Source organism: Mesocricetus auratus, unplaced genomic scaffold, assembly GCF_017639785.1.
Source record: "Mesocricetus auratus isolate SY011 unplaced genomic scaffold, BCM_Maur_2.0 Super-Scaffold_100042, whole genome shotgun sequence".
Classification (NCBI taxonomy): Eukaryota; Metazoa; Chordata; class Mammalia; order Rodentia; family Cricetidae; genus Mesocricetus; species Mesocricetus auratus.
The window spans coordinates 6,965,918-6,989,552 of NW_024429219.1; the positions used below are offsets into that span (position 1 = coordinate 6,965,918).

Here is a 23,635-nt window from a genome sequence, read left to right on the forward strand (position 1 = left end):
GTTCAAGACTTGTAAACTGAGGTAGAGGAAACAAAGAAAACCCAAACCTAGGAATGCCAGCTCATACTACTATCTTCAACAAAACTTTCACCATAGACCAAAAAGACAAAATATTCCATGACAAAACCAGTTTTAAACAATACCTATCCACGAATCCAGCCCTACAGAACAAACTGGATGGATAACCCCAACCCAAGGAAGTTAAGCTACATCCGCAAAAACACAGGCAAAGGTAATTCCACTCCAGCAAATCCCTAAGAAGAGAAACACGCACACAATACCAAGAACAAAAACAACAGAATTAGCAATTACTGATCATTATTATCCCTTAATATTAATGGACTCAACTCAAAGACATAGGCTAACAGATTGGATGTGAAAACAGAATCTATCCTGATGTTGCTTACAAGAAAAACACCTCAACCTCACAGATAGATGTTACCTCAGAGGAAAGGGTTGGGAAAAGACTTTCCAATCAGATGGACCCAAGAAACAAGCTGGTGTAGATATCCTAGTATCTAACAAAAATAGACTTTTTTGTTAGATACTAGAATATTAAAATGAAAAAAGATAAAGGGCATTTCATAGTCATCACAAGAAAAATGCACCAAGATGAATTCTCAATTCTGAACATCTATGCCCCAAATACAAGGGCACCCTCATTTATTAAAGAAACATTACTAAAGGTTAAGTCACACATTAAGTCCTATACGTCAACACCCCACTCTCACCATTGCACAGATCTTCCAGACAGAAACTTAATAGAGAAATAAAGGAACTAATGTGTAATGTGTAATGATTCAAATGGGCCTATAACAGACATCTATAGAACGTTCCAACCACACACATACCATCCCATGAAACCTTCCCTAAAATTGACCACATACTTATTAACAAAACAAACTTCAACAGATACAAACATAATTGAAATAACCCAGGTATCATGTCGGATCACCATGACATAAAGGTAGAAATTAGCAACAACACTAGTTGCAGAAAGCCCATAAATTCATAAAAATTGAACAGTGCTCAGCTGAATCAACACTGGGTCAAGGAAGAAGTAAAGAAATTAGCCTTCCTAAAATTCAATGAAAATGACAGGGCAACATACCCAGACTTAAGTGACACAATGAAAGCAGCGATAAGAGGCAAGTTCATAGCATGACATATCTACGTGAAGAAGCTAGCGAAATCCCACACTAGGAAATTAACAAAAGCTCTAGAACAAAAAGAAGCAAACTCACCCTGGAGGAAATAATCGAATTGAGGCCTGAAATCAATAAAATAGAAACAAAGGAAACTACAAAAACTCAGTGAGAGTTGGTTCTTCAAGAAAATCAGCAAGATAGACAAACCTTTATCCAAACTAACTGAAAGGCAGAGAGATAGATCCAAATTAAGAAAATCAGAAATGAAAACAGAGACATAAAACACTGAGGAAATCCAACAAATCAAGTCACACTTCAAAAACCTTTATTCAACAAAAATAGAAAATTTTAAGAAAATGGACAATTTTCTAAGTAAGCATCACTTACCAAAATTAAATCAAGACCAGATAAACAAATTAAGTAGACTTATAAACCCCTATGAAAATAGAAATAGTCATCAAAAGTCTCCCAACCAAAAAAAGACCAGGGCAAGGTGGTTTCAATGCAGAATTCTACTAGAACTTCTAAGAAGAGCTACTGTCAATACTCTTCATTCTTTCATAACGGAAACAGTAAGATCGCTGAGTAGTGGTGGTATACACATTTAATCCCAGCACTCTGGAGGCAAAGGCAGGGGGATCTTTGAGTTTCAGACTAGCCTGGTCTACAGGTGCTAGTTCCATGACAGCCTCCATAGCCACAGAGAAAACCTGTCTCGGAAAAAAAGAAAAAGAAACGGGTCATTAGCGAACTGTTTTTATGAGACTGCAGTTACCTCAGCCACACAAAGACAAAAATAAGATAGAGAATTACAGACCAATCTCCCTCATGAACATTGATGCAAAAGAATTCAGTAAAATACTGACAAAGTGAAACCTACAATGCATCAGAAAAATCATCCAATGTGACCAAGTAGGATTCATTCCAGAGATGCCGGGATGGTTCAACATATGAAAATCTCTAATCCACCATGTAAAACAAACTGAAAGAAACAAAACTAGCCTCATGATCATCTCGTTAGATGCTGAAGACACCTGTGACAAAATTAAACACCCTTCAGGATAAATGTCTTGAAGAGAGCAGGGCTGTAAGAAACATACCGAAACATAATAAAGGCAATATACAGCAAGCCATAAGCCAACATCAAACTAAATGGAGAGAAACTCAAAGCGATCTCACTGAAATGAGGAACAAGACAAGGCTGTTCACTCTATCCATATCTATTCAGTATGAAATCCTAGCTAGAGCAATAAGACAACAAAAGGAAATCCAGAGATAACAAATTGGAAAAGAAGTCAGTCTTTTGCTGATGATGTGATAGCATACATAATTCACTCCAGTAATAGTAAAAATGGCAAATTTACCAAAAGAAATCTACAGATTCAATTCAATACCCAGCAAAATTCTTCACAGGTCTTAAAAGAACAACACCCAACTTCATATAGCCAAAACAATCCTGTACGTTAAAGGAACTTCTGGAGGCATCACCATACCTGACATCAAGCTCTACTATAGAGCTACAGTAATGAAAACAGCTCGGCATTAGTTTAAAAGCCAACAGGTAGACCAACGGAATTGAAGACCCTGATATTAATCCACACACCTATGAACACCTGATTTTTGATGACATGGAAGCTAAAATTATAAAATGGGCGGAAAAGCATCTTTAACAAATAACTTCTACATGTAGAAGAATATAAATAGATCCTTATTTATCACCATGCACAAAACTCAGGTCCAAATGGATCCAAGACCTCAACAAGACAAAGCATCAGCCTACAGAATGGGAAACGATCTTTTCCAACCCCATATCTGTCAGAGGACTGATCTCCAAAATATACAAAGAACTAAAGAAACTAGACACCAGACAAACAACAAATAGTCCAATGGAAATAGAGAGTTGTCTAAAGAAGAATCTCAAATTGTGCAAAGACACTTAAGAAAATGCTCAACATCCTTAGTCATCAGGGAAATGCAAATCAAAACAACGATGAGATTCCATCTTAAACCTGTCAGAATGGTTAAGATCAAAAACTGATGACAGCTGCTGGGCTTTGGTGGCACTCAGGAGGCATCGTGAATGGTGTGTTGCCCTATGTTGAGATTGTTTTAGGCTCTCCTTGTGGTACTAATGGAATATCCCACTATTCTATGAAAACTTCAACTTCTCAGCAGTTCTCTACATCAGTGACTTCCAAACTCAATGGCTGTTCCGCAGCTTCTGTTGAGTCACAGAGAAAGTAATTTCATATTCATTGTAGATCAGTTGCCAGGCTAGACTGTTGATCATGACTAACCGTGGGACGAAGACAACACTGAAGACGAGTTCCTGCACCCTCCCTGTATCTGGTAGTCATGTGTTCTGCATCTGATAGTTTCTGGGGTCCAGAGTAACGCCCTGGGTAGTGCTGGTAAGATTAGCACACACACAGTCTTGTATTATGACATAATATGAAGCAAAAATTCAGTTTTTCAAGCTAGGTGCACACCTTTGGAAAGGGCCTCAGAGGGCATTATATCTACAAATGAAGTGTGAGTGGTTTCTATGTGCGCTTTGTATTTGTCCTCCAAGTGCGTCCCTTCCCACAAAGATAGTTTTGTTTGTCTGAGACAGGGTTTCTCTGTATACCTCTGGCTGTCCTGGAACACTGTAGACCAAGCTGGCCTCTACCTCGAAGAGATCAGCCTGCCCCTGTCGCCTGAGTTCTGGGACTAATGGTGTGCGCCAGGCCACCTAGGCAGGATACTGCTTTTTTGTTGTTTGTTTTTGTAGTGCTGGGCATTCAGTTACTAAGTGGTAAAAGTAGTGAGGTGTGGATGACCTTACAAAGAACTTCGCCAAGCATTAGCAGTGGAAATGGAAGCTGTCCCTCGTTGTTACAGGTGGCAGCAGTGTAAGACACAACACATCCCAGTGATTCTATCCTGTCTTCTTTCCAGGCACTAGGTGAGCTCTGTGAAACCAAGTTTGGGAAGACACATCCTGTGTGCAGTTTGGTAAGTGTGACCTGGCGAGCCTGTGTGCTGACATTCTCTAGGCAGCTGCTTTGTCACCACGCAGAGGCCATTTTAAAAGTAGTGTCAGCTACAGATTTCTCATAAAGACTTGCATATAGGCAGGGTGTGGGGCTAAGCTTTTAAATTGCTGTTATATGTTGTATTTTTTATGCTCACATCTGTCATGTGGTATTTTTGTGACTATGTCTGTTATGTGTGGTATTTTCTGTGGTGATGTGTTTCCCTTTTGTCTGATTTTTCTGGGGGGATAAGTACTGTACTGTGAGAGTAGCAGGTGCTGTGGAAAATGAGCAGACTCTGAGTAGCATCAGAAGGGTCCTTTGAAATTTCACTTATGTGTGTCTTGACCTCTTATAGGCAGTTAATGGTTTGGGGGGGGGGGGGTCATAGTCCTCAGTAGTCTACCTACTGCCATGGTAACCTTGCCACAAAGTAAACGATGCCCCACGCATGCCCATGTAAGTAAACATCCTCACTTAGGTGCAGTGTGCTACACAGAAACAGAAAACACTGGAATAGGAGTTTGTGAGGGAGAAGATGATCAAAAGGGACAATGAGGAGAAATACCTCAGACCACACACACACTTATTATACAACCGTTGGAGACCTCTGTTGTGGGTCAAAAGAATATGAAAAGGAACCTGACTTGTTTGTGCCTTGTGTTTTGGGGGGGCTAGCTGACCAGAACTGGCTGGGCACTCTAAGCTCCTGCCAGGACAGCCTCCCCAGCAGCTTGACTGGTCCTCTGTGCTGTGTCTAGGTCGCCTCTTTGCCCCTGTGGCTGCCGAAGTCCTTAAGCCCTGGATCCGGGCGGGAGCTGCAGAGACTGTCCTACCTAGGGGTCTTCTTCAGCTTCTCGGTCTTCGCGGAGGATGACGTGAGTATACCTGATGCACTTGAGCCTCCCATAGTCACTTATGCTGACTGAATGGCTGCCCTCTCCTTCCAGGCAAAGGTGGTTGAGAAGTACTTCTCGGGGCCCACCATTACCCTGGAGAACACCCGAGTCGTCAGCCAGTCACTGCAGCACTACCTGGAGCTGGGACGGGTAGGTCTTCAGAAGGGAAGCCAGAGGGGAGGGCCTCCCTAGGGAGGAGAGGCGTGTTTCCTAGAGCCAGTGCTGCCCAGGTCACTCAGTCACAGAGGGTACTCCGTGTAGAGCCAACCCCTATCACTGTTAGCACTTGCTGTTGCTTCTGGGCAGAGATGAAGCCCAGAGAGCCCCACCCGTGACATGAGCCCAGCTATGTTATTTCTCTGGGAATGCCACTGGGGACTGGAGTGATGTCTTGTGGCCATGCTTTCCCTCCATCTTTCCTGTAGCCGTGGAAATCATGAGGATGAGCACAAGCTGTTAGTGTGAGGCACCCTTTGCTGAACCACTGGTCCCAAATCTAATTAATGTGTCCTTTGTCCTGTAACTGTGAAGTGCCTCGCTAAGGGAGGGCATTTGGTCATGGAACGGAGAGAGTGTCAGAGGCTGGTTTATTAAAGCGGGCTGCTCAATATCCTCCCCACAGCCGCTGCTGCTCTCCGTGTTCCTCCTGGTCACATGGGCACACTTCTGTGTGTTGACTGTCCTGGGTTTGCCACAAGAAACAGACATGGGGCGTGGGAGGCTGTTATTAATAAAGAAGCCAATTGTGTTTTTCTTTTTGAAAATAATTCAGCAAGAGCTTTTCAAGATTCTGCATAGTATTCTGTTGAACGGTGAAACTCGTGAAGCAGCTCTCAGTTACATGGCAGCCGTCGTCAATGCCAACATGAAGAAAGCCCAAATGCAGGTAGGAACCCCTGATATGCGCTCAGTTGCTCACTGCACCTGTTTTTCCAGCTCAGCCTCAATGCCACACCTCCCTGGCTGAGTTCTAGGCGCCCGGAAGACAGCATGCGACCAGACAGGCAAGCCTGCCGCTGTGTGGAGCATGAGTTCTCTGCAGGGAGTGGTCATGCAGTCAGTGTTCAGACAATAATGGAGTCTTGCTGTGAGTGCAGAGGGTTAGGGAGTACTTGTGGAGACCGGAAGGAAGGAGGTGCAGGAGGGAATTTTATTCAGGTAGCAGGGTGCCCTCTCTAAGGAGGTGGCATTTTATTAAAACCTTGACTGGGGAGCTGGTCATTACGAGGCTGAGAATAGAACCTTCTTGATACATTTATGGTCTCAGGGCAGAAGTGAGCCAGCTTTATTGTAAGCCCAAGACACGGGCATTAGTGACAAGGGGCAAACGGGCAGGTAAAAAAGAAGCCATGGGCTTGAGTCTATAGGTGAGGACTATACTAGACTCCACTGAATGGGAGGGCTGTCAGCAAGGAAGCCACAGGGAATGGCAACCGAGCAGACTGCTCATGGTAAGAGAGGGGAAATTCTAGATTATAGTAACTCAGAAGCAAAAGAAGAAAAGAATAGAGAGGAGCAGAACCCTGCGACTTCTGGTGCTGCTCACAATGTCTGCTGTGTTAGTCAGTTGACAGTGTCACTTGGTGTTGTCATCTGTAAGTAAGCACCCAAGAATCAGGCAGTCTGAAGAGATCACACAAACTTTCATCAGGTTTTATGTGAGTTTGCAGTTTTATATCGAGCCACTTCACGACTGGCCTCAGCTGCATGTGGTCTGTGAGTTGTCCACACCTGATAGTCACTCCTGTATGCCTCGGTTTCTTCACCTCGCAAATGCAGCTGATAGTGGCAGCTAGCCCGTGGGCTTCTCATGTGTACAGCATTAGATGAGTTCCCAGTGTGTGGTGGCCCCTGTTCAGATGGGGAAGCTGTCACATGGAGTTGTGCTGGTGTTCTTGAGAAATGAGAGCGAGAAAGGAAGCTACGTTCATTCTCTGTTTGCTTACTAACCTGTTCCTTGACCCTCAGTTCCTCTGTAGGACAGGGTAGTGGATTGGCGGGACCTTCCTTGGCTAGCGTCTACTAGCTGATTGACAGTGGTCACCACACATCCCACCCCTGTCTCTGCTTTTGGGGCATGGTCACATTTGAATGTCCCATTTGCTTTTAAGGAAATGTCCGGGATTTGTACTTAACAATTGTTTCCATTGCTCTTGTCTTTTGTCACAGGCGGATGATCGGTTGGTGTCAACAGATGGTTTTATGCTGAATCTCCTTTGGGTCCTGCAGCAACTCAGTACAAAAATCAAGTTAGAAACAGTTGACCCCACTTACATATTCCACCCGAAATGTCGGATTACTCTCCCAAATGATGAGACACGGATAAATGCAACGATGGAGGATGTGAATGGGTGGCTGGCTGAGCTCTGTGAGTGATGTGTTTGTCGCTAGGTCCCTTCTCTTTCATCTGTATGGCTCTGGGACATAGAGATGCATAGTTAAAATTGACATAGCAAAATTTCTTCCTTGAGTTCCTAAACACAGATATATGGAACAGATGGGTGGGAAAGAGAAGAAGAAAGAAAAACAACAACTTTATTGTAGATTTTGTGTTCTAGTAGTTGAAAATATCACTCACTATTTTAAGGTGTGATGGTAATGATCTTGCTTCTTGATAACATTTAATTCCCAAAATCAAAATCCCACGCCAATTTGGTTATTGTGGTATTTTAAAATTATGTGTGGAATAAGATGAATTCCTATTTACCTCAAAGTGGAAATACCATGATCGAATGTACACCTTCTAGAAAAGTAATTACTTGGTGCTCAGTCTTACTTGTGTATGCCTATAACCCCAGCACTCAGGAAGCAGAGGCAGGAGGATCTCTGTGAGTTTGAGGCCAGCCTTGTTTACAGAGCAAGTGCCAGGACAGCCTCCAAAGCTACACAGAGAAACCCTGTCTTGAAAAACCAAAAAAAAAAAAAAAGAAAAGAAAAGAAAAAAAGAAAGACGCATTGTTTCATACACTCATTTCCTCAGTCTTAAGTGAATTCTGGCAGTATCTGACATAAAATAGTACTGTGGAAGGGTTAAGGGATACACAGAGAATGATTAATAAAGCAGCAGTTGACTGGGCAGCACTAGTTTTTATGAGTCATAGATTCCCTGTGTTGCCCAGGCTTGTTTTCAGTTCCTAGACTCAAGCAGTCCTCCTGTCTCAGTCTCCTAAATAACAAGACTGTGCCCTTGTAGCAATGCAGCTGGTTAAGGGGTACAGTTGCAAAGGAGATATAGCCCCTATGGTCTTTAGCACAGGAGGATGACCATGGTCAGCAACAGTCAGTATGTATTTCATAAAAACTGCCGAGGGGATTTGGATGTTTCCGACACAAAGAAATGGTCAGTGTGGAAGTTGTCTGCGTGTGACATGCTGTGCAGACTCTGCCCTGTAAAGGAGTCCAGTTCTGTGCTGATTGAAAACTACTACACTTACAGTTGGTCAGTGGTGGTACCCACCCTTAATCTCAGCACTAGGGGGCAGAGGCGGAGCTCCATAGACAGCTTAATCTACGTGGAGAGTTCCAGGCTAGCCAGAGCTATGTAAAAAGATCCTGTCTCAAAAAACAACACGATGTGAAAATTCCCCGACTGTGGAAACACAAGCATGAGGATCTGAGCTCAGCTTCCCAGCACCCACATAACAGCTGGGTGTGGCAGCACACATCTGACACCCCAACACTGGGTGGAAGGAGACAGCATGGTCCCTGTATCATTGGCTGTCTAGCCTAGTCACTTGTGACATCTAAGTTCATTGAGATATCCAGTTTCAAAAATAATATATAGAAAGACACAAATAACTTCACATATACAAATGCAGAACCATGTCCTTACACAACAACACACACATGCACACACGCACGCACACAGAGAGAGAAAATACTCTTAATTTATTTTCCTTCAGAATAGAACCCTTTCCTTGTTTCTTATAATTGATTTTAGTTAGGATTCATGTTGGTTTTTTTCCTTTTCTTTTTCTAGATGGAGATCAGTCTCCGTTTTCTGAGCCAAAATTCCCTACGGAGTGTTTCTTTCTGACCCTGCATGCTCACCATCTCTCTATTCTGCCTAGCTGTCGTCGCTACATCCGCAGACTCCGAGCCATCCGAGAGCTCAATCGGTATGTGCCACACACAGTCTCTGTCCCGGCGTTGTTACTGCTGCCTCTTAGGCACAAGCAGTCGGATGGGGTCAGTAGCTCTGGGTGTAGGATGTATACATGCACATGCTGTCTGCCTCTATTGCCATGCCAGGGGCTCTCGTTTGTCCAGTGTCCTTCCCGTGATGAAGTGATGCAGAGGTTGATTTCAGAACCCTTGGTGTTCGTCTCTGTATGTGAAGATTACCAGGAACCACTTTCGGGATCCCCTGCCTTCTCTGCTTACCTTCTTGCCCTAGAATGCAAACCCTGTTTTCCTATGATAATCAAGGAACCCTGTAATTGCCCTTTGCCCTGTTGTCTCTGAGAAGCCCAAACACTGTCCACCAGCTCTAGCTGTCAGTCATCAAATCATGACAGCGGTTGCTGTGACTCTGTGTCCTGATGCTGTAGCTTCTGCAAACATGTGCATCCAGGGAACACGCATGCGTTGTCCAGTTCTTTTCTGGGCCAGTACAAAGAGAGACTGTCGTTGCATGTCTGTAATACACATCCCAGACCATTCACTCTAATACCGACACTGTAGATTCTTTTTGTTTTTGTTTTTTCAAGACAGGGCTTCCATTGTTCCCCTGTCCTGGAACTCACTCTGTAGACCACTCTCAAACTCATAGAGATCTGCCATTGGTGCACACCTTTAATCCCAGCACTCAGGAGGCAGAGGCAGGCGGATCTCTGTGAGTTCCAGGCCAGCCTGGTCTACAAGAGCTAGTTCCAGGTTAGGCTCCAAAACAAAACAGAGAAACCCTGTCACGAAAAGAAAACCAAAAGTTTGGTTTCCACATGGAATTGTCACAGTCCTTCTTTCTATACTTTTATGTTTAGTTCCTTGGTTCCTAATTTCTGAAGTGACTTGTTAGGTTTTTAAGGCTTACTTAGTGTGATTTGATATGCACGCATGCTTTCTTTCCATGTGTCTGTGTACCACATGTGTGCAGTGCCCATGGAGGTCACAGGAGGTGACAGATCTGGAGCGGGGTTACAGGTGAATGCTGGAGAATTTACCAAATCCTTTGCAAAGATCACCTCTCCTGCCCCAGGATTTTGAGTTTTGTTTTTTTAAAAAAAAAAAGTATATGTATAAATGTATTGCCTGCATGTATGTATGTGCGTGACATGTGTGCTGGGTACCCTCAGGGGCCAGAAGAGGGCATTGGATCCTCTCAGTGTAGTTACAGACACTTGTGACCCTCTATTTTGGTGCTGGGGATGGAATGCTAATTCCACCTACATATGGCACCGAATGTGGGCACCTACATTCACAGAAAGCTTTAGAGCCTTTTAAAAGGTTCTAAACATACAAAACCAGGGCCAAATGTTCATCCTGATAGCCTCCTTTTCTCGGGTGCACTTGATACTAACAGCAGAGGCACTGCCACCAAACACCTAGTTGGGTTTATGGGCAGCAAGCTGCCCTGTACTCAGTGGCAGCACGGACCCGACGACTTCCTAAAGCTGGGTGGTAAATGTGGCTCTGCCAGTGCCTCTGCCTATGCTCTCCTCTTTTCCTTTCCTTTCTTTCCTTTCCTTTTTGTTTTTTGTTTGTTTGCTTGTATTTTGTAAGGAGTCTAACTTATAGCCCTGGAACTCACAGTGATCCACCTGCCTCTGACACCACGTTGCTGGGATTAGAGGTGTGTCTAACTTAACCTATTTTACTTAATCCACAGTGCTTTGCATTTATAGTCAGGGTTGTCTCTTGTTATATTTTCTAGCTGAATTGCACTATGGTCTGTGTGATTTAGGCCTCTTGAAGCTTGTTCATCTCTTTCTCAAGTTTTCCTCACCCTGGCTAATAGCAGCCACTGAATGCTGAGGAGATGGCATAGTGGATGAAAAATCTTGTGACCAAGCCTGGCACGGACTCTAGTGCCCAGACCCCATCGTGGAAGGAAAGAACTGACACCTTCCTAGGTGTCCTCTGCCTACACAATAAGCAAATAAGATAATGAAAACTAAAAATCAGTCACCAAGAGAGGTTTCCGTACATGTCAAGCTATGATTGTAGATTAGTATATTTCTTCCCCTCTGGATAGTGTGTCATCTGCGATCCCATGACTCCCGCTGATCCCACCGGTCACTTTCAGTGCTAACAGTATTGTGCCACTTGGAGATGCAGTGGTATGATGTAAACTAACTCTCTCTCTCTCTCTCTCTCTCTCTCTCTCTCTCTCTCTCTCTCTCTCTCTCTCTCTCTCTCTCTTCTCTTTCTCTCTCTCTCTCTCTCTTCGTGTGTGTGTGTGTGTGTGTGTGTGTGTGTGTGTGTGTGTTTGTGTAAGGGAAGGCTCCCAGGACTAGGGTGCAGTGTCTTTATATAATTTATTTAGATTTATTTATCTTAATGTGTATGAGTGTTTTGCCTGTATGTGACTGTGTGCCACTAGTGCCCTTGGAGGTCAAAAGGAGGGAATCAGATCCCCTGAAACTGGAGTTAGAGATTGTTGTGAGCCACTGTGGTGATATTTTGTTTATGACCTAGCAAATAAAGCTTTACCTGAAGATCAGAGTGCAAAGCAGCCACCCTAGTTAGCCATAGAGCCCAGGCAGTGGTGGCACACACCTTTAATCCCAGCACTCAGGAGACAGAAGCAGACGGATCTCTGAGTTCAAGACCAGCCTGGGCTACATGAGAGTGACTAAGTCTAAAAGAGAATTCACACGTGGCGCACGCCTTTAATCCCAGCACAGAGAGAGAGGGAGGGAGGGGGGGAGGGAGGGAGGAGAGAGAGAGAGAGAGAGAGAGAGAGAGAGAGAGAGAGAGAGAGAGAGAGAGACTGACTGACTGACTGACTGACTGACTGACTGACTGACTCACAGACTGACTGACTCACAGATTGACTCACAGACTGACTCACACAAAGGTGATCCCAGTACTTGGGATCACACGCCTTTAATCCCAGTACCAAGGGAGTAGAGACAGGAAGGGGTATGGCTGGGCGGAAGGAGGACAGGATCATCCTGTGGTCTGAGCATTAGTAGAGGTGAGAACTCTAGTGATTTGAATCTCTGATCTTCAGCTTTAACCCTGATATCTGTCTCTGTCTGTGCTTTTATTATTAATACCCAATTAGAATTTGTACTGTGTTGGGCATGCCTTTAATCCCAGCACTCAGGAGGCAGAGGCAGGCGGTTCTCTGTGAGTTCGAGGCCAGTCTGGTCTACAAGAGCTAGTTCCAGGACAGCCTCCAAAGCCACAGAGAAACCCTGTCTTGAAAAACCAAAAAAAAAAAAAAGATGTTTTGCTGTAAGCCACCATGTTGGTGCTGGGAACTGAACCTATATCCTTTGCCAGAGCATGGATTTTGGTGACCATTAGGCCATCTCTCCAGTCCTTGGATGTGACATTGTTAAAAGAAGCCATTGTTCTGTCTACTATTCTAGTCTTAGCCCAAAGAATCCAGGTGTTCTGAGATAATGAGAAAGGGAAGTGTGGAGTGTTTTGTTTCTGAACTCTAGCATAGTGGAAAGGGCTCTTGGTGATGTTCTCTAGAGGATGCTTTGACAGGGAAATTACTTCTGCCTAGTAGTGGGACCTCTGCCATAGCCTCAGCCCAAACCCCCTCTGCCCCATACTTTCAGAAGTCTTCCAGCAAGTTTCCTGCTAGAAGTGATTCTGCCTTCATGAGAATCGTCAGTTTAGGAGTCAGGGAACTGTGATGTTAGACCTTCAACAATCTCTGAGTTTCTACACAATACCATGAGGAAATTGTGGAATCCTGGGAAGTAAGCAAGTTTTTAATATCAGCAGTGTGTAATGGTGATGTTCCCTCCATGATAGATGTTAAGCCATCACCTAGAAGGGACCCAGGCAGCCACAGGGAGGACCACTCCATGCAGAGAGAGGACCTTCTAAGGAAAATGCCATTTGCTTTGATAGTTCATGAGGCAGAAGAGCTTAGAATTTTTACATGAACGATCTTTTAACCTATCGGAGCAGCAGGGTAACTAAGAAGATGATGATATTTCATCATGTCTAACGTGCGTTTTTGCCCAGGGGGTGGTAGATGTAGACAGCAGACAGATGGATGGTATCTCACCAGGTAGCTCTGGCCTTGAACTCACAAAAATCTGCCTGCACCTGCCTCCCAAGTTCTGTGACAAACATTCTTTAACACGCATAGAGGCTCCCTGAGTTTGAGCCCAACCTGATCTACAGAGTGAGTTCCAGGACAGCCAGGGCTACATAGAGAAACTCTGTTTTGAAACATCCCTCCTCCCAAAATACACATTATTATTATTATTATCATTATTATTATTAATGCTGTCAATTAAACCAGAACTCACTGTAGTGGAATGTGATCTGGTTTTATTTTATTTTGTTCTGAGACAGGATCTCACCATGGAACTCTGGCTGTCTTGGAACTTTATGTGTAGACCAGGCTGTCCTTGAACTCACAAAGATCCACCTGCCTGGGCCTCCCAAGTGCTGGGATTGGAGTCATGTACCACCATGCCTGGCCTGTGTGCTCTACCACCCCCCTCGCCCAACAGGGTTTCTCTGTGCAACTTCAGAGTCTGTGCTGGAACTCACTCTGTAGACCAGGCTGGCTTCAAGCTCACAGAAATTCACCTGCCTCTGCTCTACTTTTTAAAATACTTAATGTGGGAAGAGAATTATATCAGGGAGTCTGTGAAGTGAGTTGGTAAAATGGACTTGACGATTTTCTTTGATTTGATTGTTAGTATGTTTTGTTTGTTAATTTCAGAACCGTGGAAGATTTGAAGAATAATGAAAGCCAGTGGAAAGACTCCCCACTGGCCACCAGACACCGAGAAATGCTGAAACGCTGTAAAACTCAGCTTAAGGTTGGTATGGTTAATAGGCCTAGTTGTGGGCTGGCATCATAACCGTGCTATTTCCACCAGAGTAAGCACCTTGATGAGCAGGTGTTTGTCCTTATTGTTTCTTCATTGTTCTTTTCCCTCAAGGTAAAATAGGATCATTTGAAAAGTGTTGATACTTTGCATATTTCTGTATATAATTATTTAAATCCCAGTAGAGAATACACGTATGCTTATCCTGTGAGTTCTTAATTCGTGTTCTCATCCTCACTGTAGCCTCTCCTCCCTTGCCCAACCTTGTGAAAGACCCTTCAGCTGTCTACACTCCTGCTCCAGCACACACAGCCACACACTGTCACGGTGTTCGACAGAGCACATTGTGGTAGCAGATCTCTTTCACTTACCCCTTGTTTTTCATTTCTAATTGACAATGATCTATTACATAGACCTACCTATAAATGGAAATATCCCTACTGGTGAAACTCAGCTAAGCACAAGCATTGGCTGGCCTTGTGGGAAGGCAGAGAAGCATGTGTGTATGTTTTCTGTGCTTATGCTCGGATTATGTTAGCTGCTTGTGCTTAGTGGGATTATAGAGCAAAGTGACAAGCTAAACGTTCAGGTTTTCGCTTGCTAATAAACTAGACTGCTTTTAAGACAACAAAATAGAGATGGTCATAGTGGCTCCTGCTTATACCTCCAGCACTTGGGAGGTCAAGATGCGGGGCCATCCTGGGCTACAGGATGCAGAATAAGCCAGGGCTCCCCTTTCAGCTTCGTAGCCCCCTCTATATTCCAGTTGTGTTCAAGGGATCTGTAATACGCTGTTAGAATCCTCCCATCACGTGTGCTTCTGTTATCTTATTCTCGTGGCAGTCCTAGTGGGCAGGCGCTTTGTTTGAGGGTAGCACATAAAGTGGTAGTATTGAAATGCAGACCCAGTTTGTCTGGCTTTTTTCCACTAAGTGTCCTGACACCCAGAGGGCTCCCTGTCAGCCCCATCCCCATCCAAGTTACTGAGAACTGGTATCAGTGCACCACCTCAGGCACTAACTGCATCCATCCTTCGTGCTCAGTGGTTTGCATGGCATTCCTACAGGAAAAGAAAGATCTTGACACACCAGTCAGTGTCCTGTAGCTAGTTAAAATGTTCTGGAGACTCTAGAACCTACGTGTCTGACCTCCTAGCCCCTCTCCCTGCCTAGTCATGCAAAGGGTGTCTTGGCTCCAGGCTAATCTCTGGGTGGGGGCACACCTGCTTCCACAGAAACTGGTACGGTGCAAGGCCTGTGCTGACGCTGGCTTACTTGACGAGAGCTTCCTGAGAAGATGTCTGAATTTCTATGGCCTTCTCATTCAGCTGATGCTGCGCGTCCTGGACCCTGCGTATCCCGAGTGAGTGTGTCTTCCCTCTGCCCGTCTCACCGTGCTTGCCGTGTCGTCCTTGCTGTTCTTCAGACATAGCTAAAGCCAGACCCTTACCTTCTCAAGGGTTTGCCTTTCATTTCCCAGGTTATATCTATTACATAGATGATGAAGCGGTATTAACATTTCCTGTGTGTTTTTTAATTGGTGGCATTTTAAAAACTTTGGTTTCGCACTGGATGGGTAGAAAAGCAAATCTATAAATTAGAAGCACAATGCTAGAATTAACTGAGTCCTTCTAAGCACCAAGTCCAGGAAAGCCAGACATTGATAGCCACTGCTCTTTAATTTATGGCTGTTTTATGTTCATTTTGAACTCCTGGGTCACAGGTATTGGTGAGGTTTGGCCTGCACCCCTAATAGTGGGATGGTTGTATAAAATACATGCATGACTTGTGGACTCAGTTTGAGTTGCTCAAAATGACCAAATACGAACTTTGGAATGCTTCCCGTTTTACCTACTGCCTTAATTCTAACTAGAAATTCTGATGAGGTAAACACTTCAGTCAGCCCGTCTCCTTCATTCTCTCCTCACTTCTGAAAGGCACAGTTGTTTGCCTGTGCACGCTTCACACAGTTGGGTTCCTCCTTCCAAAATGAGCTGTTGAGTAGTGTGACTGACACTCCTTGTACTCAACACTCCATGGTTTCATGTTGTAACTGTGCTTTTTTCCCCTCTTCTACAGCGTAACACTGCCTTTAAATTCAGAAGTCCCCAAGGCCTTTGCAGCATTGCCTGAGTTTTATGTAGAAGATGTTGCTGAATTTTTATTTTTTATTGTACAGTAAGTACTTCACATAATGTATGCTCTGCTTGTATGCTGTACATGGTGCTATGAGCTGTGTTTCAAACCTTCATTTAAGCCTGGGGTTGTATGATTTCCTTTACCCAAATGCTGCTTAAAAATTGGCAATGTAAACCATATTCAGTAGCAGTCAATTGCAATACCATCTCCAGGACAAAAGCAGGATAAGCAGTGTAGGTGGCCAGCTCCGTGTGAAATACGAGCTGCTTGTTTGAAGGTGAATGTGTTCCAGGTCAGCTAGGTCTACATAGTGACACCATCCCTCCGATAACAGAAGAACAGAAAAACTGTTCCCAGACAGGCCCAGTCAGTGGGGAATGATACATGAATGGCAAGAAATTTAAAAGCTGATTAGAGTTCAGTTTCTGAGTAAATCCAGCATTAGAATTTAAGTAGCTTGGGCTGACCAGTGGTGGTTTATGCCCTTAATCCCAGCAGAGTCAGGCGGTTATCTGTGAGTTCAAAGCCAGCCTGGTTTACCTAAACAATTCCTGGACAGCTAGGGCTGTGACAAGGAGGAAACCCTATCTCAAACAAACAAAAAAAGAGTTTAAGTATCTTGAGTCATTTATTGCAAGCACAATAGCATAAATTATTTAAAATGGCATGTACTTACTCCTGTGTGTCATGGTACCTTGCATGCTGCCAAGCATCTCTTTGTGAGAACCAGCCCTCTCCTGCTGCCCTGTGTGTCCTGGGGACCAAACTGAGTTGTCAGGCTTTGCACCGAGGAGTGCCCACACCAGCTTCAGCATCTTGCTGGCTCTAGAAGGTTTCAGGTTAGACATTAACTCCATCAAAACCTTTTTAAAGCTCATCATGGTCAAGCATCCCTGTGATCCCAGTGGTTGGGAAGTGGAGAAAAAGATAACAAGTTCAAAGCTGGCCTAAGCTGTGTAGTGAGCTTTTTGAGACATTTTCTTTCAAATAACTTTGTGAAGCGCAGTTAGCATGGCCTGCTGCAGCCAGCACACACATTTGGCTTTGCATCTGTGTCGTTCCAGGGTGCATGTCACTGGAACCATTCAAAGGGACCCAGTGTCTGTCCTCCGCTGTGCCCTGTCCCCCTTCCTTCCCTGCCTAACAAACTCTCCCGTGGCTCCCGGCGACTCAAGGCGTGTCCCTGTCTCTCTTCAGATACTCTCCTCAGGTGCTTTATGAGCCCTGCACTCAGGACATTGTGATGTTCCTCGTTGTGATGCTGTGCAACCAGAGCTACATCCGCAACCCGTACCTAGTGGCCAAGCTGGTGGAGGTCATGTTTATGACCAACCCCTCTGTCCAGCCTCGGACTCAGAAGTTTTTTGAGATGATTGAGAACCATCCTCTCTCTACCAAGTTGCTGGTACCTTCCCTCATGAAGTTCTATACAGGTAGGTTCTCGATTGTATCTTTGGCATGTGGCCACATGGCAGATAAGGTTGTTTCAGAGTGAACTTAAACCTAAACCTGTGACCTAAAATCCATAAATAGATAGATAAATAATCCTGCCTTCTGGACTCTGGCATCCGCTTATTACCTGCCCCAGTTCAGAGCATGTGCTGTCTGTCCTGTGTCTTCTCCTCATGTGTCTGAGAGATGACACAGGCACTGCGTGTGCTGGCTTCTGATGATTCAGCAGACTCCAGTAGCTCAAGTTGGTGTTTTCATCTGAGTAAAATTACCTGGGTCATTTCCTTTGAATTTATAGCATTTGATATGTAGCCCCATCCTCTAATTGAGTTTCCAAACTGGATAAAGCGGAGGGGTTCCGCCTCTTCACTTTCTTTAAAATTTGACTTTTGGGCTGGGCAGTGGGGGGTGCACACCTTTAACCCCAGCACTCCAGAGGCAAAGGCAAGGTTTCTCTGTGGCTTTGGAGCCTGTCCTGGAACTCACTCTCATTGATCAGGCTGGTCTCGAACTCACAGAGATCTGCCTGCCTCTGCCTCTGCTGGAATTAAAGGCGTGCGCCACCAGCACTCGGCTATCTTACTGGCGTATTTTATCTACCCCTGTCTTTTCAGTTTTAAATGAGATTCCTGAGTCTAATATTTATTATTTAGGGCTTACTGTCCCCAAAATCATTGGCTAAATGGATCGAAATCCCACAACAGTAGACCCCACCATTTTCTATAGAAAATACAGTTGCTTACAATACATGCCCTTGCTGTTGACAGGGGCGACCTGATTGAGGACGCCCAATATTCAGGGGCAGTGATTGCCCTCTGTCTGTTTTGACTGTGTTAGTGGTGTCTCCCAACTTCTAATGGGGGTCCCAGACCCTCCTGCTTTCCCCTTTACGCTGTGCTTTGTTCCATCTGACAAGAGCTTCTTCTCAGCCCACTCAGACTCTGAAGTCTAAAGTATGCACACATTGCCTCGTATGTTTTGTAAACATTGTTCCTATGGAGATAGTCCAGTCAGTCCACTGATGGATAGAAGGCCCCTTTTGGGGTATAAGTCCTGGCCAGGGTTGACTTGGTTATTTAGCTACAAATGATGCCTTGTGTGTATTCAGGACAGGTGTGAAGCAGTACATACTGCCGGTTAGATTCCAGCCTGGTCTGCATAAGGAATTTGAGGGGGGGCGCGGGGAGGAGACACACTTGAGAAGCATGTGGTTGGGTAGGTATTATTTGCTCTTTTCCTTTGTCATGGAGCAGTGTACCCCCTCTGGCCTGAGCCCCCTTCATAGTCATAATAGACGACACCTTTTCTAAAAATAGTTGCCACTCAATGGTCACTTTCACTTGATCTACATAGCTGTCGCAGAGATGTGTGCTATAAATACATGCATTTTACAACTGAGGAAACTCGAGCTTAGAAAGGTCAAGAAGCCTGTTGAAGGTTAACGGCCAGTGAGTGGCAGGTGCCCAGCAGCTGGGTGCCAGCACAAGTGTGCCTGACTGCTCTGTTGTTCTTCCATGGTAACAGGAGCTTTGTCCCTGCAGGGTGCCCCACATAGATTCCCCACAGCTCTGCCCAGCACCCCACCACGATCTGCCCATTGGATCTCGTTATGTTGTGGATTGGTTGCTGGAGCCAGCACCTCTCGGGCCACAGAGCCGCCCGCGTAGGAACTCTTGTTTCAAAAGGAAAATTAGACATCAGATCCTAGGACAGGAAGGCTCTGGATGGTGCTCGACGTATTTCAAGGCTTCTCCTTCCCCACAGCTGACTGGCAGCTCAAAGCCTACAGGCAGGGCAGCTTCTGTCACTAATGCAGCAAGGTCTGTGGGAGGACTCCAGAATCCCTCATCGGGAGGCCGACTTGGGAGATCTGGGGGAGTGGCAAAAGATGTACTTCTTCAAGAAAGGTGATTGGGTAAGGTCTCTGAGGAAGTGATGCAAAGTGAGCGCCAGTAGATCTCAGCCGCCAGTGATAAACATGTGAGCACCGGTAGATCACAGCCGCAGAGTGATAGACACGTGAGCACCGGTAGATCTCAGCCGCAGAGTGATAGACACATGAGCACCGGTAGATCTCAGCCGCAGAGTGGCAGAAAAACAAGGCAGTAAAGTGAACCTGGAAAGAAGGCAGCAAGAATGCTTGCTCAAGCTAGACATGATGGCGCACGCCTTTAATCCCAGACTCAGGAGGCAGAGGCAGATGGACCTCTGTGTTCCAGACCAGCCTGATCTACAGAAAGAGTTGAAAAAAAAAGAAGCCTTGCTCAGATAGGGCAGGGCTTGTGAGGTTAGCAAGGGTCAAGTTCATTTAAGGGCAAAGCCTTGGTAATTAGAACCTGGGTAGGAATGATTTTTGAGGAAACATTAGGCAAAATAAGAAACATAAGTGTTGGGAGAGATGCTACTGGTGGGCGGTGAGCTAACACTAGTGGCTTTGCTTGGGGTGTGTCTGGGACGCAGCCCAGAATGGGGCTGCTTTAGATGCTAATGGAGCTGTGCTGGCCTCCAGTTTTCTGTCTTTTGCTAGCTTCGCTTGAGTCACTGCTGGCACCTAGTTCATCTAGAGACGAGTGGGCTTAATGAGTATACATAAGTACTTTCAGATCCTAGCATGGGAGGGCTATCTTTGTCCTTTTCCTTAAATATTAAAAAACTGGTTTTCATCCTGCAAAATGTAAACATTGGAAAATGCAGAAACTATGAAGCAAGGCGGGCTTGGTGCTTAGAGTGCTTTGTGATCCATACTGGGCTCTGGGTTCAACCCACAGCGCAGCAAACGCATTACCAAGCAGAATATAAAGGTCCTACATTATATATGCGCTTAGAGTCTGTGGAATACATTACTGCAGATCTGTTGTGTGTGTGTGTGTGTTTTGCATGAGGTCAGAGGACAGATTGCAGGCTCATTTCTGTCCTTTCAGCGTATAAGTCTTGAGGATTGAACTCAGGTCTTCAGGCTTGGTGTCGAGCACTTCTTACTGAACCATCTTGCTGGCCCTCAGCCACTTTTAAAAAGCTGTCATTATACCCAAGCTGCACGTTTGTTTTTGTAGTCTCTGATTTTCAGCCAGTGTGTATAACATTGTCTCATAGACATTTGGATTATTGATTTTTTTTTCTAGTCAGAAACAGTATTTCTGTGCAGTGATAGAGCAGTTGCCTAGCATGTCAACACCCTGGGTTCAATCCCCAGTATTGTAAAAGTAAAAATAGATGTAGTATTTTGTTGGGCATGCTTGGAAGTCCATCTTTGTACATACCTGTGAGTGTTTTCTGGAGTGAATCCAGAGGCCAGTGGAAAGTATACTGATTGTTGTGCTACAGTTTGCAAAGTCATTGTTATGATTCACACAGTCTCATGTACCCAGACTGGCCTCCAAACTGCTGTGTAACAGAAGCTGGCTTTGAGCTCCTGCTCTGCCTGCCCTCAGTGCAGGGTTACAGGCATGCCCACCACACCTTGCTTCCAAATTGTCTCCAGAGAGATGACGTCTCTTTGTTTCCCCCAGCATGTGCAGGGTCCCTGCTTTCCCAAACTTCCACCCCTTTTCAGTCTTATTACTATCCTTTGTTTGTTTTTGTTGATTGAAACAAGGTTTCTCTGTGTAACAGCCCTAGCTGTTCTGGAACTTGCTCTGTAGACCAGGCAAGTCCCATCTTCTCTGTCCATATTCCTGGCTTCTCTATGGCTAATTCCGGTCAGTTAGTCACTGGTTTTGCCCCCTGACTCAAGGTTAACGTCATTAGCACATTTTTGAAGTGTCATAGTGTGATCAGATACCCTGCAACAGAGATCCTCCTGCCTCTGCCTCCCGAGTGCTGGGATTAAAGGCTTGTGCCACTGTCACCCTACCAGTCTTATGTTTTAATGTCTGCCAATAAGCAATGCTTTCAAATGTAGCTCGTTTTAATTTCCCTTTTTTGTCATTGTTAAGCTGTAACTGTAGTTTTTTCATGCTTATGATAATTAGCAAGTTGCATAACCATGTTTGGTTTTCACTGTCTTCTATTACAGGAGTGCCAGTGACATGAGCCATGTGTGGGCAGTCACTGTACCTCTCTCTGCTTTAGGACGTGCTTGGAAAACATGTTCAAAATAATAGGCATGTGATAGGTACATAGAAAATTTAGTCTATTTTTTTCTGCTCAGAGATACATATATGAACCTGCTATGGAGTTTCCTTAAACCAATGGCTTAAAATGGGGTGGAGATGTGATAAATAACCATTTATCATCATTCAGGTTGATAATGTCCCAAAGATGCTGACTTTCTCACATTCTTTTTGGTTTTTTTTTTTCGAGACAGGGTTTCTCCGTATTGTTTTAGAGCCTGTCGTGGAACTTGCTCTGTAAACCAGACTGGCCTCAAATTCACAGAGATCCGCCTGCCTCTGCCCTCCAAGTTCTGGGATTAAAGGCGTGCGCCACCAGTGCCCATCTTTCTCACATTCTGAAAGATGATGTATCCATTGCAGACTTTTATCATGAAACGTTGGTCTTTAAAATCAGGTTATTGGGGGAGAGATACACTTTAATCCCAGCACTCTGGGAGGCAGAGGGAATTGACTGTCTATGACCTCCAGATTGTCCAAGGCTATCGAGTGACACCCAGTCTTTTAAAAAGAAGACGAGGAGAGAAGATGAAGTCATAATTTCTCCTATGCCTCCCACATGAGATACAGGCAACATTTCACCCGCTCTGTCGTCCTTCCTGTCATTGTCTTAGTGTGACTGCATCTGGAAGGTCAGACAGACATGTGTCTGATTCTCTTTGTCTTCCCTCCTCAGATGTCGAGCATACTGGAGCCACCAGTGAGTTCTATGACAAGTTCACAATTCGCTATCACATCAGCACTATTTTTAAGAGCCTTTGGCAAAACATTGCTCACCATGGCACCTTCATGGAGGAGTTCAAGTGAGTATTGGGCGCCTGGTGGCACAGCTTGCTGTCTGCAAATGACATGGGAAACTGCTAGAAGCTTTGGCAGAGGTTCCTGCGGTGGTTTTCTTGGTTTCAGCTCCCATAAGGAGCCGCTCGCTGTGGCCACTTATGTGATTACCTGCTTACTTAGAGTTATCAGCTCCAGGCATGACTTATGTGAGGGAATGTTCCTGGGAAATGCACATATGAGGTGATGCTGTTAAATGAATGATGCTATCAGATTGACCCAGAAATGTTGAGAAAACAAGATTTAGAAGCACTTAGGTTAAGGTTGCCAGTAATGTTGATTGGGTGTGCTCAGGTGCCAAGCCTTGTTAATAACTCTTTATGTGCCAGCTTGTGCTTTCTACCCCTGAGTACACCTGGGCCTTCTCTTTTGCCACCAATTTGTCAGTTTCATAATGTAACGGTACACTGGGCTGTTCCATACATCTGTCTCTGATCATTACAGTGTAGTCGGCGGGGACCCCTTGGACCTGAAGCTTTGGCTTCTATGGAATGTGTCTTCCTTTATCGATGTTACAGAACCTGTTTTTCTTCAGTGAATCTTCTTTGTGATAAGGAGTAACTTTACCAGTACTTCCTTGTCTTATGTATTTGGGTAATTGTTTGTGCTGGCTTTGTCACGCTGAGTCAAGCTCATTCCCTTTCCAGCCTGGAAGAGTGTGTCCTCCACTAAAACCCTGAGTGGAGCCAGTGCTGTGCTGGGAGCCTCCTCCAGGGGGAGCAATTTCAACATCTGCTACTTTTCAGTAGTGTAACTGTATAAATTGTTGCCAAATACAAACTGCCAGGGAAATCAGCTCAGAACATGCTGGCATATCTAGCAGTTGGTTCATTCCAGCCATCCAGGGCTGGTTCAGCCTGCCACTAGAAGGAGCTTATCACAGTGAATTAAAAGAATAGTAGGGCTGGAGCTTGGCCCATGTCTGTTGTCCTAACTCCGTGATACTGAGGCAGGAGAGTACTTTGAGATCAGCCTGGGCTACATAGACCCTTCACAAAACAAAGCAACATAGCAACAAAAATCTAAGCAGAGTTGATATGGTTGTCCTTAAACCCCGGTG

General features: G+C 44.8%; 1 protein-coding gene across 5 annotated transcripts in view; it reads left to right on the plus strand.

The window, feature by feature from the left end:
- Window positions 1–23,635, plus strand: part of Ube4b (ubiquitination factor E4B) — a 101,993-nt gene that overhangs the window by 65,500 nt on the left and 12,858 nt on the right. For all 5 annotated transcript variants that reach the window (XM_013120007.3, XM_013120006.3, XM_021232539.2 and 2 more), the window contains 11 exons: window positions 4,089–4,145; window positions 4,927–5,043; window positions 5,116–5,214; window positions 5,837–5,950; window positions 7,234–7,432; window positions 9,044–9,182; window positions 13,928–14,027; window positions 15,271–15,398; window positions 16,115–16,213; window positions 17,372–17,607; window positions 22,415–22,541. In XM_013120007.3, coding sequence (XP_012975461.1) covers window positions 4,089–4,145; window positions 4,927–5,043; window positions 5,116–5,214; window positions 5,837–5,950; window positions 7,234–7,432; window positions 9,044–9,182; window positions 13,928–14,027; window positions 15,271–15,398; window positions 16,115–16,213; window positions 17,372–17,607; window positions 22,415–22,541 — 1,415 coding nt within the window. The remainder of the gene's footprint in view (window positions 1–4,088; window positions 4,146–4,926; window positions 5,044–5,115; window positions 5,215–5,836; window positions 5,951–7,233; window positions 7,433–9,043; window positions 9,183–13,927; window positions 14,028–15,270; window positions 15,399–16,114; window positions 16,214–17,371; window positions 17,608–22,414; window positions 22,542–23,635) is intronic.